At 39.2% G+C, this 17,130-nt stretch overlaps 1 protein-coding gene across 1 annotated transcript in view; it reads right to left on the minus strand.

Moving 5' to 3' along the window:
* Window positions 1–17,130, minus strand: part of dnah1 (dynein, axonemal, heavy chain 1) — a 393,587-nt gene that overhangs the window by 128,637 nt on the left and 247,820 nt on the right. Inside the window, exons 42-46 of the mRNA XM_063068377.1 lie at window positions 14,074–14,214; window positions 12,309–12,469; window positions 10,331–10,488; window positions 8,564–8,737; window positions 5,717–5,895 (exon numbers count right to left, since the gene is read on the minus strand). Coding sequence (XP_062924447.1) covers window positions 5,717–5,895; window positions 8,564–8,737; window positions 10,331–10,488; window positions 12,309–12,469; window positions 14,074–14,214 — 813 coding nt within the window. The remainder of the gene's footprint in view (window positions 1–5,716; window positions 5,896–8,563; window positions 8,738–10,330; window positions 10,489–12,308; window positions 12,470–14,073; window positions 14,215–17,130) is intronic.

The following is a 17,130-nucleotide window of genomic DNA, read 5'->3' on the forward strand; positions in this document are numbered from 1 at the left end:
CTTTAGATACATAATGCTCAATGATATCTCTGCGCATCTCCGCTCTCCTCATTGTTGGCTTCCCCTTAAAAAGATTCAACTGTTTTGCAACAGTCGCCAATTCTGATTTCCCGGCATCCTCTAATGCCTCCAAGAAATTCCTCAATCTCCATTTCTGCTGTTTGCCCTTTCTTTCTTTCGGGAATTTTAACCCAATCAATTTACCCAGTCCCAAATTTGGCATTCAAGGTCCCGGACGAGATCCCCACTAATGTTACATACCCCGTAACTGGGTTGCCAAACCAGCAGAAATGGAATGCTCGTTGGAGTCTGGATTACTAGGAACTAATAAAGTTTTATTAAAGAAATAAGTAATACAGTACACTAATCGTAAGGATATAAATGTAACAGGTTAGCAATGATAATACACACATATACACAGAACTAGAGTAATAGGAATCAACCAAGCTCTATCACAGTCTAGGGGTAAAATGATCAGTCTCAAGTGAAGCAGAGTTTAGTTCAGTTTAGTGCAGTTTGCAGTAATTGCTGTTGTCGTAATATTGGAGAGAGAGCGAGAGATGCAATTTGGTTTCGGCAGACCTTTTCGATGTCTTTGCAGTTGGTTTTGGGCAGACCCTTTGATGTCTTCCTTCCCACTGTGGTCACCGACTGTGACCCCTCCATTCCAGATATGATCGTTCTTCTGCTGTGAACCCGGTACCCAGGCAAGGGCGGACACACCAATCGTACCTTTACACCCTGTGAGCCTCTGGTCGGTTCTCGTGAACCGGACCTCCAAACTGCCACCAACTTGTGAGGGCACACTGCTCTTCCCAGGGTCTCATGGTGTGTGACTCATGCCTTAGCAAACCTGCTCCTTTTATCCCCCTGCTGGGGTATCACCTGTCCATCAAACTTCAATCAGTTCAGGTTCAAAGCAACCGGTCTGTCAATAGCTGAATTGTGTTTCTTTCCCATTAATCCCTCTCTTCTCCCTTATTAGCATTTTGAATGTTCCTCCATTGTCTTTCTTATCTCTCTCATTAGCATCATCAGTCCGGTACCTCTGCTGGGCGTCACACATGACACCTTTAATACCTTGTTTGTGCAATGACTCCTTATATCTTTATCTTTGGAATCTAGCTACCATTAAAGTATATCCACACTGCACTTCCTCCAAGTCATTTATGTGGTAGCCTGTAGGACTTGTTTCTGTGATGTACAACTCTCTGACTTTATTGACTTTAAAAGCTTGCTTCCATTAGCATTTTAGATGTTTGTTTTGCATCTGTTCACGCCGGTTTAGTGACTACATTTCTTTGGAGCTCTACTGCTTCCAAATGCTCCACTGTTCCCATTTTGGAAAGTTCTTAGTTCTATTTCTTTTAGGTTCTAAGAGAATGACATCACAGTTACTAATAATGAAGCATATTTGCCATATTTTGACCCATTTGTTTAATACAACATTTATTTGCAACTCATGGTTCTTTCAACACCACTTACAATGCCGAAGTTTACTGTCACCACAACATTTAAATATGGGGCTTTCTATATCATCATTTAATTTACTTTAGAATATAACAAGAAGACCCCCTGAGGACATTACCTGCCACATTTTGCCAGTTTGAACACCTGCCCATCATGCCTGCTCTCTATCACCTGCCACAGACAGTTTCCTGACCAGATTGATACATCTCTTCAAAAATTTTCAATCAAGTTTCTCAGGCATGAGTTGGCCTTTAGGCAACATTTTTGGACTTATGAAGAGAGACAAATGTGTGGATTCTAAATTTGTTTTGGATAAATGAGATTCTGTCGTAATCACCTCATCCTCTCCAGAAAAGGTCTGTTAACTTGTGCAAGGTGAATAGATTGAGCTACTAATACATAAATGGTCCAGTATGGCCACTGTGGGATACATCTCTACAATGCAAATACTGAAAATTAGCATAGCCTTTGTTTTCCTTTCTTAGGCAGGTCACATCATTCACTCATTATGAAATTCGTCTAAATTTCTCTCCATCACTCAGGCATCCTAGTGATGAAAATACATCATTATTGGTACCTGGTGTATAAGACATCAAATTATAGAAGAGATAGCCAGCTGTGATGGACCTTGTGGTATTCTGGCAGCTCACTGATTTCTAATTCTACGTTCTTATTCTGGGAAGTTAAGGCATCTGTCTTTTTTTAAAATCAATTAAATGTGCTCATTTCACAGAACTAGAAAGTTAATAATACCAAAAGTAATGAAATCTAATCACACCCTCCAACACTTCATTTATAGCTGTTCAGGTACAGATCTTTGTAAACACCTTCAAATATCATTTTTTAAATGTGATGTGAGTTTCTGCCTCTATTTCCTTTTTAGACAGTGAGTACTACACCACTAACTCTTTGAGTGATTTTATTTTATTCTTCATCTTCCCCTGCTCTTCAACCTGCCAGGCCTGCACACTGCAGGCACTTCCCAGAACCAAAAACATAGCAGGTAGGTTAACTGGTCATTGTAACTTGTTCCGTGATTAAGTTAGGGGTTAATTGAGTTTGTCGGGGGTGGCTGAGGTGTTGTGGCTTGATGGGCTGGAAAGGCCTGCTTTGTATTGCTAAATAACTAAAATGAAATAATAATGCCACAAATTTCAAACTCATCACCTGCAGCCTACTTGACTCCAGCTTTCATCCACAGTCCTTGTTCACTCATTGAGCCAGCCAGCCTCAACCAGCTGCTCCTAGCCTTCAGTTACCTTGTTGCCTGTTGTGTTTAGTATCTGCTCTCTCGCTTTACCACAAAACCATCTCTGCTGCTCTGACAGGATAAGTGAACCCTCAATTGACCCTGGCAGAGTATGCTCACCTAAAGAAGTTGTCCATTGACATGAATACACAATCCAGAAGTGGCAGGAAACCATTGATTATCTGCTCACCACTCTCTTCCAACTTTGACTAGTGCGGGGTTGCTGTATCGAGACAATCTCCTCCCTCTGTACCCCATGCCTGAATGCTTCAACAGATCTTCTACCTGATGCTGCAACTTCCTCTCCCAGAATGACCTTACTCTTCGAGCTCCAGCCATCTCCATATTCTATGGTCCGGGCCAAGATCACCTTCCTCATCTCTCTTTAGATTGGGCAAGCTCTGACCTGGGCTACCACTAACTGAGAGAATATTTGCAATAAATATGAAGATTTCACTGCTGAGATGCACCGGGTTTTCAATCATCTAGAAAGTTGAAGGGAGGCAGTGGATCGGATACTTTGACTGCATCAAGGCCCATGCTCTCTGATGGATTACACTGTGGAACTCAGGACACTTGCAGTGGAGTGCGGCTGGAATGCAGAAGCACTGCTGCCCATTACCATTATGGCCTTGCAGACTGCTTGAAAGATGAATCATCTACCCAGGGGATGCCCACCGGCCTCAAAAGCTTCATCACTCTGGCTCTTTGCATTGATAAGTATCTTATGGAATAACCTTCCGGATCATCAGCCGGAACCCCAGTTCTGCTTCCAGAACAACTTCAGGCTGCAGGACCCTCAATGCTTCCAGAACCCATGCAGTTGGTGAGAGCTCCCTTAACCCCTTGTGAGCACGACTGTTGGTGGAGAAACAATTTGTGCGCCTACTGTGGAGCAGCCGATCACCACCACAACAAATGCCCACTGCATCCAGGAAATGGTGCCACCAGGTGGAGATGAGGAGCCTTTTATCTGGTAAATTCTTCCCAGACCGTCATTCCAGCACCATAGCCCAACTTACTCTCTCAATCCTGTTCCACACCCCGAAGGCTCTACATGCACAGGAGGCTTTGGTGGATCTGGTGCAGCAGACTACTTTCTGGATCAGTTTGGACTCCCCATCTCTTAGCCTTTCAACATCATGGCCATTGATGGAGATCTCTTGGGGTTTGGGATGGTCAGACCATGCACATAGCCTGTACACGAGCATCAGAGAGCACCATGAGTTCATCCAATTCCTCCTGTTCGACTCACCCAACACTCTCTCATCTTGGGTTACCCCTGGATCTCCATTCACGGCCCTCACTTTGCCTAGTTACCCAGTGCATGCTGAGTTGGGGACCAACCTGTCTGCCACCTCAGTTGACTTCACCCTCTAAATCCATGGAGATGGAGGAAACCCTAGACTTCATCAAACTCCCATAGGAATACTGTATCATAACTTAGCCATTGCCTTCAGTAAAAGAGAAGCCACTATCAGTGCCCAGCCAGATTCCTCCGGCCTAGGGACCATGTCTGGCTTTCCACCCAGGTTCTGCACCTGTTCATTGGTTCCTCCAAGATTACTCTTCACATCAATCCAGTCACTTACCACCTCCACCTGCCACTGTCCCTCAAGATCACACCTACCTTCTATGTGTCCTGCCTCAAACCCATTGTCTATGGACCACTTAACCCACCGGAGCCCGAACCTCTGGACTCTAGGATGGTGGAAGGTGGTCCAGTGTACACAGTTCACCAGTTGATGGATTCATGTCATTGTGTAGGGGGGTGCAGTGCATGGCTGACTGGGAAGGGTACAGTCCAGAGGAGTGGTTTTGGGGGTTGTCCAGTTACATTGTGAATCTATTGCTCTTTGAGGAGTTCCACCAGACCCATTCGGATCATCCTGGGCTATCAGGTGGGGGGGCCGTAGGGGTGCAGGGGTCCTGTCAGGCTTGCACATGCAGGCACCACCCAATCTCCACCCAGCTAACAGGAGTCAGCTGCTGCTCATTTCAAACCCATCACCTACAGCCTATTTAACCCGAGTTCTCATCCACAGTCCTTGTTCACTCATCAAACCAGCTGGCCTCAACTAGTTACTCCTAGCCTTCAGTCACCTTGTTGCCTGTTGTATTTAGTGTCCATTCTCTCTTGTTTTGTGGTCCCTCGTGGCTTGTTATTTTCCAGTCTATTATTAAAGTTATTGCTCACTGTTAAATCATCTCCACCGCTCTGTTTTTGGGTTAACCCTCCTCTACATTTCTTGACAGCACTAGTTACTTTAAATCTAAGACCCTGTTTATTTTGGTTCAAACACCTCAATGTTTTGACCTTGTTTTTAAAATGGATTATCAAAAAATATGATTTCAAATTTTGCCATGATAGAGTAATGAGGCAGTACAGTAGCTGTAAGGAGTTTGTACGTTCTCCCCGTGACTGTATAGGTTTCCTCTGGGTGCTCCGGTTTCCTCCCACATTCCAAAGACATATGGATGAGTTGATTAATTGGTCACATGGGTGTAATTGAGTGGGACGGCCTTGTGGGTCGGAAGGGCCTGTTACTGTACTGTACCTCTAAAGAAGTATTTCATTTCAGCTTAGAAAATCTGAAAATAAAAAAGCTAGTATCAGTGAATATCACTGAAGATGTAGAATTATCATTAAAAAGTGCCGTGAGTTCATTAATGTCCTTAGGAAAGAAAACCTATTTCCTTGATTTAGTCCAGCCTATGTATGTCTATAATCCTACTCCAATTTAATTTATTCTAAATTAGCCTCTGATGTGGCCTAGCAAATCACTTAGTTGTTCCAACTATATAGCAGCAGGTCAAGAAGAAGGCTCCCTGACCTATTCCTCGATGCATGTAGGTATGCTCAATAAATATCACGGCCAGAGCTTAAACAAAACCTTACCTATCTGATATATGAAGCAACTGGTTTGGGGACCGAGTAGGAGGTAAGAGAATATTATATTCTGGCAGCCTACAGGTACAGACAAAGCTTAAACATACCTGAGTTTTACTTGATTCAGCCATGAGGATGCCCTGGAAGACCTTAGACAAATCGCGTAGATTGAAAGTGTAATGCGATTTGGCGGGTGTTGGGAGCAGCTGCGATATTATGGTGGAATACACTTCAATTGTTGCTGTAACAAGTGGTTCATTCAGATTTTTGATCTCTTCCAATTTTCCTGTTCAACATAAAAGCAGGCAGACGTTAACACAACTTCATATCCACTTTTTAATGTTGGGAATAACTACACAACAGATTGGCTGGGTTTCACTGTCCAAAGTAAAGTTAAGGGTGGTGTTAAAAATTAGGATAAGACTACCAAGGCAGGAGTTCCTGCCCTTGACATTAAATATAGTTCCAAGTGTCTCTGTGGCAACTGCTCTGCAAAGTACAGTGTTATCTTTTTGGAAAATATTCTTTCAGGTTAGCAAACCATGACTAGTAAGGTGCTGCAGGAATCAGGGCAGTTGTAATCTATAATAATGCTTTAAATAGTGTACTGAGTGTAAGGTAGCCACATGTGTTAATGCAACAAAGATGGATAAAATGCAAATTGTACAAACAATGCAAAGGAGTTTACAAAGAGATATATTTAGTTAAAGGGAAAAACAGATGAAATATAATATGGGGAATATGAGACTGTCTACTTTGGTGAGAAGAATAGCAAATACAATATTGTTTAACTGAAGAGAAATTGTAGAAAAGTAATGTATAGAGGGAATGTACTGGAACACGGGAAATTTATATGCAGGGACAAATAATTGGAAAAGCTAACGTATGTTGGGTGTTTTGGAATGGAGATGGAGTAGAAAAGCAACAAAGTCTTGCTTTTCCTTTACAGGAAATGGCAAAAGTCCAGTCACAGAACCGAATACAGATTTCATTTGCCCATTTGAGATTGGATAGGTGTGTATTGGAGACAGGGCAGAGAAGATTCACTTGGTTGATTCCTGAGATGAAGGGGATTGCCTTCACGGAAAAAGTGAGCAGCTTGGTCCTTAATGATTTGACTAATGGAGAATAGGAGGTGCTATATTGTAAAATATAAGGTTGATATGGTAGATGTTGAGAAGATACTTAATTTAGTGAAGGAATCTAGAACTGGGGCCATAATTTCAGAATAAGGTGTCACCCATTTAAGAAATGGAGAAATTTCTTTTCTCAAGATTATTGTGAATTTTTAATTTCCTAATCTAGAATGTTGTGGAGGCTGAATTATTTTCTTTTTGGCAATGATTCAATCAAAGGTTCTGGGGGAAACAGGCTGAAATGGTGTTCAGGTTGGTCATCAGCTTATTGAAAAAACAGAGCAGGCTGATGGGACACATGGCCAACTCCTGCCCTTTGTCTCACATTACGTCCACAAGGTGAGAGGATGGCAATGGTGAGAGTTATGCCTAGATTAGCATTGGCAGGGTTGAAGACCAAACTCACTTTTAGGAACATTTCATCTAGCGTAAATCACATTATCCCTACAATCAGATACAAAGTTCATCATCAAACACATGTAAGGAGCAAAAATGCATTGAGGGCTGGATGTTCTCTGGTCATCTTGGCAGTTTATCTTGATACCATCTTGCAGCTTGTTTAAGAGTAGTAAATTAGACAGCATGATGTTTATTGAGAGTGAAGATTAGACATCTGGCAATGATAAAACATGCTGAGTTTCTGCTTTTGTTTTGGAATACGTACATCAAATCACATCTGATTCTTCTGTTGGGCAATTTTGCAAAGCAGGGCTCAATACTTAGAAAATCATTTTAATAATAAGGTATAAAAATACACACTTTTACTTATTTAAATAAGAAAGTTATAATTATAGGGAAAATTAGCATTCAGCTTACCTTTCTATTTATTTCCTGTTTTCCATTTGAATACATCTAAACTGCTTACTGTTAGAAACTATCTTAGACTTATGGCGCCTATTTTTGGAGTATTAATCCCATCTGGCCCATTCATCCTATAAGGATTTCTATTAGTATTCCTTTAAGTCCCCTCTTTTTTAAAAAAAAGCTACAATCAGTTTAATCTTTAGCAAAGACTAGAATCACTCAGTTCCGTTCTTGTTAATCTGTTTTTCACAGTGTCCATATCCATTTTGTGATAAGTAGAACAGAAATGTGAACAGTACTAAGTTTTAATTAACTTTGATACTTTTGAATTTAATTAAAAATTTATATCAGGGTTTGGTAAGATATTTAACTTTTTTGCTGACAAATGATGCTGCTTTTAAAAATTTGTTTACTTACATCTTTAGCTTCCTGTGCTCTTTTACCCTACTGATATTTTAGGAGTGCGTGACAACTCTGCTTGATCTACAAAAAGTGGGTGATTTACATTTTTTAATATTATGGCTTGTTTGCCTCAACTGTCAAGTGTGCAAATTTTCTTGTACAATCTCAAATATTATTAGGTGTACCCCATTGGTATCATTTATACATATTAATATAATCTACAACATTTTAGATCAAAATATAATTTGGTTTATTTTCAGATTATGAATTTTTTTGGGAAAACGATATTACATGGTTGGATTTTTTAATCCAGACTGAATTGAGGAAGCAGGTTCAATAATGACCTTCAAAAGGGAACTGGATATTATGAGGGAGAAGGAGGAGGTTATTCCAAGTGTAGAGTTGATTGCGAGGTCCTTCAAAGAGCTAAGACAGGCACAATAGAAAGAATGGCCTCCTTCCACCGTGTAAGATGCTGAAATTCCACTTTTTACATTTCATTGTTCCCTCACAAGGTCTTTCACTTTCAGCTTCTCATCTCCAAAACTTCACTTCATGTCCTATATTTTCATTGAATATTAAATAAAAATCATTTCTATCTGAAGAACTCACCCAACCAACTATTCAAGATTGTGGAGAATATCTTCAGTTTGCTGCTGTCATTCATTTCAACAAAGGACAGATAATTGAAATGACGGGAGAATCGTGCAGTAATCGGGTTTCGCCCTCCTCCTGGTGGACCCATAGCGCACACAAAGTTGATATCCATAAGTTGCTTAAATTTTCCTGCAAAATAGGGCACGTGTAAACTATGAACAAAGCTAAATGACTCGTATTACATTCCTACCAGTTTGAGGTCTGACAAGTGAATATTTGATTAGATATTACACCTTCCACTCCATTCAGATAGTTTTCATGGGAATCCTTAGATCTTGCTTATTTTCAGCAGTGTTTCAAACATCATTTTGCCAATACTCCCATTAACCCCAAGGGGACAAATTTAACTCATCTGAGCTGGAGGAAGAGGGAAAGCACACTTAAAATCATTTTCCAAAAGGCTTTGTTCTCAAAATGTCTCTACCCACTTCGCCTTTAACTAGGGTTCTATTTTGGTGGCTGAGGCATTTGCATGACTCAGTAACACCTATAAATTGGGTCCTATGCATTAGACATATATCACTGTTTAATTACCAGGCATTTGGTATACCCTCAGCAGCTTCCTGGTTTATTAAAATCCATTGAAGAGTTTCCTTGTTGGCTGAGAACTGTATGTGCCATAAAGGAAAAGCTCATTTCTGCAATCCAAACTTGCAGCACTGACTGCGCATCAACCTTCAACACACCCATATGCTAGAAGGTCACCCTAGTTTCTGGCAGCTTGGAAAGGAGGGCTGAAAACAAATGTTAAAACCATAAAGCATTGCAGAACAGAAATAGACCATTCATGCCTATGCTAGATTGTGCTTCAAATAAACTTCATCCCAGTTCATTTAATTTTACCTTTGCATCATCTTCTATTCCTCGACTCTGTACCATATTTTATTTTTCAGTTCACTTACTTCTTATTGTTATGAATTCCAACTCTACCTGTTGGAATGCAGTTGAACACCTCCTCCTCCTAGTAATCTTTGATTTGTGTAGTGTTCAGCTCTTGGGTATAATATATTTATTATAGCCATATTTCCAGGCATACCCATACGCCCAGAGCACTTGGGTTTAGTTGGCAGACTACAACCCTATTTCAGACTCACTCACCTATCACAGATGCTGACACGGAAAAACAGGGTGAAAATACATCTCTTTGGAAATCTTAAGAAAAAGCGATGTTAAAGTTTGTGGCCTTACTACCTGACTTCTCTCTCATTTTCTGATTTGAAAGTCCCTCTATTTCAAGATACACCATGAATTTCTTCAGCAATTTCTGAAAATTTGTACCATGAAACTGAAACCAAAGAGTGAAAAATGTAGTTTGACATAATAATGCTGTACAAACTCAATTATTTTCCTTAGTATTTGAATGTTACACTGATGACATTTTCTGCTACTCTTCTTGCACTGGCAGCCAGACCATGCATATTTGTTTTAATTTCTGGGAAATTGCTGGTTTTGGGGTGAGAAGGTGAAAGATCAAGGCTAGTGAGATTTCTTTTTCTCATGGAATACAGAAGTTATTGTCTTGTCTAAAATTTATTATCCAACCACAAGTGTGATTTACTTTGCTGAAATATATCAAGGGTTGTTCGGAGTTAATAAGGCCAAATGAATAAGGATGGTGTGATTTATTTCGGAAATTAACTGGGTCTTATAGTTTCATAGTTACTAATAGCTTTGCAGTAGATAAATGCATATCAGAACAAAATCAGAAAGGTCAACACATACCGATCTGTTTTCTGTCATACCAGCCTTTATGATCCATCCATTGCCGCAATATTTCAATGGGAGGCTGGGCTCCATATATCTCGAGAGCTGGCATATTCAGGTCATCAATGAAAAATATAAAATACTTCCCAAGAGGAGGTCCAAACACACCTTTGCGCCTGAGAAAAAAAAGTCTTGAGTGATGAGGAAAATCAATATCTTAAAAGAGGACCTAAAGAAACATTACAGCTGGTAAAACTAGTTTAACTTTTACTGTAAGGAAAATGGTAAGCATATTAATGTTTCTTTTGCATTGCCTCCATCTATCAAAGGCATGAAAAGCTTTTGATCGTTGGAAGCAATGCAAAAGGAATGATGTAGAACTCAGCCTTGGGGAAATTCAACCCTTCTGCACTCTATAGGATAAATTGGACACCATAATGCATATGGTATCAGTATGCATGCAAATAATCTGCATCAGAAGATCACCACCTTCTGTGCTGGTATAGGAATCAGCCTCCTCATCATGAATTCTGTCAATACTTACCACTGCTTCAGTAAAGCACCTAGCATAATCAAGGACTCTACCCACCCCGAACATTTTCTCTTCTCCCCTCTTCCATTAAGCAGTGATACAAAGGATTGAAAGCATGTACCAACAGGATCAAGGCCAGCTTCCACTCTGCTCTTATAAGACTTTTGAATGGTTCCTAATACAATAAGATGAACTCTCGACTTCACAATCTACCTTGTTATGATCTTGCACATTATTATACGGTAAGATCACAAGACATAAGAGCAAATTAGGCCATTCAGCCCATCTAGTCTGCTCTGCCATTCATGGCTGATTTATTATTGTCTAGCTGCACTGTACTTTCTCTGTAGCTGTTGCACTTTATTCTGCATTGTTATTGTTTAATATTTGCACTATCTCGATACACCGTGTAATGAGTAGATCTTTATGAACAGTGGAATACAAGCTTTTCACTCCACTTCATACACATGACAATATTAAGCCAATTCCAATTCCATCCAGGACCCCTGTGTGAATGAAGCACTAGCTGCTACTTCATGTGCTTGTTTGAAACTACATTGAAAAGAATTGGGCTGCTAAGGAACATTAAGCTATTACACAACATAGTCAGCTAAACATAGTCAACATAGTCTGCAGACTGCCTTCAAGATACAACATGAAATTATCCAAATTGAGGTGTAAAGATGCAATCTTCTTTGATCTCTTCATTAAACCCAATGGCTATTTCAGGCATTGGCTTGACTTTTCCCACCTTAGTTAGTAATTGTCTCCAGTTTACAGTCACATTGATTTTAAGAAGATGATCATTTATCCTTGACAATTTCAATGTCCCCTTTGTACAGGTGGCTCAGGTAATCTGGTTAATGCATTGGCAATGAATTAGCATCTACTGCACATAAACGTGTTGGCATCAGAGTATATTATCTGCTAAGGAGGAAAATAATGTTGATTGATCCCATCAAGGTTGGTAGTAGCATATTAAACAATGTTTTCCAGCCTGCTGGTGTGATTAAATTTGGCATGAGCTGCAGAAAACATGTGAGTGTGTGCTCATAGGCAATATCAAATTAATATTGTTTCCAATAGTTGTAGTTTCGTAAACTACATATTATCATAAACCATGCACTTTCAGAAGCTAAGGAAAAATAGAAAAAAAACAAAAAAAATTATGATTATTATTAGAAAACGTGCACTAGAATTATTTCATAACCATATACTATATATTCCAATACATACAATTAGGCAGACATTGCGGTATGAAATATAATATTTGCATCAGATACATGATTATCCAAGAGCAGTGAATTCTTCCTCTGTAACATGAAGAAGGTGGTGGTCAGAGCTAATGGAAAACTTGACTAAAATTGCCATCATTTTAGAAGCTAAAACATGCTTGATGTTTTACTCAGCTGATGTGAATTGCTGAATTCTTTAAATTCTACAGTATATTATCCACAAACTTACCTCTTATCAAGTTTGCTGTCAATAAAATCCTGTGTTTGATTAGCCGAGGTACGAGCTGAAAATATCAGAAAATGGGAAATGTAATCGGGATGCATTTTTTTAAGAAGTTTGTCAGAGATGACAATGGTCTTTCCAGTTCCTGTTGGTCCAATGCATAGCACCTTATGGGGATGAAAGAAAATAACAAACTTCAAGATTAATGTTTGAGAATATTAATAACAAAAATCAAAAGTATTAGTATAGAAAAGCATAATGTTTTTAATGTAAGAAATAAGATCCCAGCAAAAACATATACTGATTACTTTTCTAGGCTTCTTTCTTGTAATGGAAGATGGTACAGAAAATGCTATCACTTGTAGAAACTCCTTCAATTTAAACAAGACAAATTAACCAATTTTGTAAGTTCACCGGTACATTCATACCTTCTATATTTTTAGGTAAAGTTAAATGAAAATGTAAAATTGTTAGGTTTCCATTATACTTGGGTTTTAAAAGTTACAGACCAAAGTGGGCAGATTTAGTTAAGTTATATATGAGTCATTTTGTATTTAATTGGTGGAATAAGTTTATTGCTATCATACATTTGGAATATATATTTTAAATTCTGGTCTAAATTGTTAACAAAAATTGTGAGAAGCAATAGTCCTCTCACTAATTCTTGTGGATTCCCATATTCCACTTTGTCCTACAGTGAATTTATTTATTTAGTGATACAGCATGGAGCAAGTCCTTCCAGCCCTTTGCATCACACTGCTCCAGCAACCCCACAACCCTGAATAACCCCTACCTAATAATGGGACAATTTACAATGATTAATTAACCTATCTGGTATGTCTTTGGACTGTGGAGAAACTGAAGCACTTGGGGAAAACCCATTCCACAAGGAGAACCTACACAGACACCTTACAAAATGGTGCTGGAATGGAACTCCAAACTCTGAAATGGCCAAACTATAATTGTGTCACACAAATTTCTATCCTTTCTGTCTTGAAAACAAGTAGATGTCCATTCTTTCAGATTTCCAATGCCTCAAGATGCTTTCATTTTATTTATTTGGAAACCTGTGTACTAAATCCACAATAGTACCCCGTCTATTCTTTCGTTCTTTGTTATCTTTTCCAAGAATTGAACGAGTTTAGCCAAGAAAACTTACCACAGACTATGTTCTCTTCAGTTCTTCAACAGTGTTCTGATTAATTTGTGCATCACTAAAGTCAATGTGTTTGATTTACTCCTTCTCCTTGGATCTACCTATCACTTGCTAGCTCCACCTTTTTATACCGGATCATCATCATCATGTACTGTATTGTATGATGTGGGTAATCCCAGTCTTTGACTGTGATTGTCCTTGGCAATTTTTTCTACAGAAGTGGTTTGCCATTGCCTTCTTCTGGGCAGTGTCTTTACAAGATGTATGTTCCCAGCCATCATCTATACTCTTCAGAGATTGTCTGCCTGGTATCGGTGGTCGTATAACCAAGACTTCACATGACCCTGATTTTTTTTGGGGGGAAGGGGCTAAACAGGTGCTACATCTTGCCCAAGGGTGATGAATCTCCACCCTGCCACCCGTTTATACTGCATAGCTCCCCTATATCTTTCAGCCCAGATAAAGGGTCTCAACCTAAAATGTCCACTATTTCCTAAATAACCTTATTTCTGCAATAGGGCCACTTGTACTTCTTTGCTAGATTGATTTCAAGATTCATTGGTGCAATTCATCTGAAGGACTCCACTCCCCATTAAACTGATAAGAGTAACTTACCGATTTCTTGTTGATTAGAAGCATCGATAACAAATGCGACATGCGTATGGTGTCCTGGGTTGGAATAATAATGTCAGAATAATTGGTTTCTGGTGTAATTTCTACTTCAGGTGCAGAGGTAATCCAATGGACCCACTGTACCTGTTACATAAACCAGGGTAATTAAGTGATACCAAAGCCAAAATCACAAATTCATTAAATATGTACTGTATGTTCTAATGAGGCACATTAATTGAAAAGTAAGCTATCTATAAAAACTGACATCCACATAGTAATACACTTGCAAGTAGCTTTGGGCATTAATATGAATAGGTTCAGATAAAGAAGGGAGAATGCACTAACTAACCTACCTGTTTTGCTGGGTTTTATCCTTTAATTTGGCTTAAAACTTTGATTGCTTTACTGATTGACAGGAGAGGAACAATTCCAATACAGTGGCCAATATTAATAATGGAATGTTCAGATTTTCATTCTTGATTGTCACATAATGGAACTTGTCACAGAAATAGTCAACAGTACTAGAGAGGCAAGAAACCTGATGTTTGTGAGGCTTGTAGAAATGATACATGAAAGCTTAAGGGAAAAATTTATTCTATCCCTGGCACAAAATCCTGATATGGTAGCGTCTTTTGTTCCATTGTTGTCAATGCTATTTGTATTACACTGTGCATTTAGTGCACACTCCTAAGAACAGATTTCTAATCTCTTGGAAACTTCCTGTCTTTTTATGACAGCAAGTTTTTGTACGTAAATGATAAATGCAATAAACACCTATTATGAATTTTTCAATAAAAATGTTGGTAATGAAAATAACATACATTGAGGAGATGGTGAAAGTTTTGTTTTTATCAGTCATGGGATCTTTCATTGGCAAGCCAGCATTTATTGCTGATCTCCAATGACTTTTTTGAAGGTGTAGTTCACAATTTCTTGAAATGCTGTAGTGCTTATGGTGAAAATATTCTAACAATGCTGCTGGGAAGGAAGTTTTGTGACTTAGACTGAGCAACAACGGAGATATAGCCCTATATTTCCAAATCATAATGCTGTGTGGCTACGTGGCAAACCTAAGAGTATTGGCACTCACTTGCACCCGGTCAAATGTTGGAAGATACTGTCAAAATAGCGTCGGTGAATACTGTCATGAATTTTCTGAATGGTGTGGCAGCAGTGAAAGAGATTAGAATTGGAATTGGAATTGGTTTGTTATTATCATGTGTAATGAGATGCAGTGAAAAGCTTGTTTTGCACACTATCCATATAGAATCAATTCATTAATTACACAGTGCATTCAGGTAGCACTAATAACAGCACCTTGAACCTGGTGGTATGTTCTTTTAGGCTTTTGTATCTTCTGCTTGTTGGGAGAGGGGAGAATAACAAATAAATGGGATGGTTGGGGTCTTTGATTACACTGTCTGCTTTATTGAGGCAGTGATAAGTATAGACAGAGTCCATGGAGGCGAGGTGAGGTGAGGTGACGTGACGTGCTGAGCTGTGTCCACAACTCTCTGCAGTTTCTTACGGTCATGGGCAGACCGGTTGCCATACAAAGCAGTGATCCATCCAGATAAAATACATTATATGGTGCATTAATAAAAACTGGTAAAAGTTGATAGGGACATGCCAAATTTCTTTAGCCACCTGAGGAAGCAGAGGCATTGGTGAGCTTTCTTAGCCATGGCATCAATGTGGTTGGATCAAGACAGGGTTCACTCCTAGGAACTTGAAGCTCTCAACCTGAGCACTGTTGATGAAGACATGAACATGTGCACTGTCTTCCTTCTTAAAGTCAAAGATCAGCTGCTTTGTTTTGCTGATATTAAGGAAAAGGTTGTTTTCATGACACCATGTTACTAAAATCTCTATCTCCTTCTGTACTCTGACTCATCATTATTTGAGATCCAGCCCACTATGGTAGTTTCAGCTGCAAACTTATAGAATGAGTCAGAACAAAATCTGACCACACAGCCATCTTCACAAGGTAGATGAGAGATGTCAATCATTTGGGCTACATTGTCCTGCATGACGTCAAGCTTCTTGAATGCTCTTGGAAGGTGTTTCTTGAAGGTACTCATTCAGATAAATTGAGCTAGTCTATCATGCCCCTGATTGCTTTTTAAATTGTGGAAAAGGCTTTGAAGAGTCAAGAGGTGAGTGACATTGGTTTTCCAGCTTCTGACCTGGTCTGATAGTCACAATATTCACATGGCTAGTGCAGCTGAATTTCTCATCCATTGTGATAACTAGAATGTTAATGATAAGACAATCAAGGGGTGTAACTATTCAATATCATGGATATTTGGTTAAATTCTCATTTTACTGAAGACAGATGGTAGAATGATTGAAAGGAAATTGGTGTATTGGATCTATTCAACTTTCTGTAGAAAAGACATACTTAATTTTCAAGCAACACACAGAACATACTACAGGAATTCAGCAGGCCAGGCAGCATGTATTGAAAAGAATACAGTCGAGGTTTTGGGCTGAGATCCTTCAGCAATTTTCAAAATTGTTGTTGAGATGCCAATGTTGTAACTTTACAACAAGATTGTCTACAGGCATCACTGGTGCTTGTAGTGTCTTCTTTAGTACTATAGCTGGGTGTTGTGTGGTCCCAGAGTTTATAGTACAAACATATAAGAGCATTTGTCACAACATAATGTGGAATTAATTGAATTTTCTAATGACTGATTTCTGCAATGGTGGGGATTCAGAAAGAAATTGAGAAGGGTAAACTATTTGATGATTTAGGCGGAACATGGCAATAATCTTATTTTGCCATTCACATTCCGGATCTACTGTTGATGTAGATAGGGATATTATTGGAGTCTCCTCTTCCTGTTAGCTGTTTAATTGGCTACGACTCTCACAATATAAAAAGGCTGTAAAAGTTTGTCAAATTATTCAGATACGTTTCCTTAATCAATACACAGAGGTCCCATCTAGAGGGAGTGCAATACTGGATAGTCTATTAAGAAATGAGACTGGGCTGATGACCAAAATTTGCATAATGCTGTTACCTTCAAGATAATTAGGGAGAAGGATGGGTCTGGT

This window comes from Mobula hypostoma, chromosome 15, assembly GCF_963921235.1.
Source record: "Mobula hypostoma chromosome 15, sMobHyp1.1, whole genome shotgun sequence".
In the NCBI taxonomy this organism is placed as follows: Eukaryota; Metazoa; Chordata; class Chondrichthyes; order Myliobatiformes; family Myliobatidae; genus Mobula; species Mobula hypostoma.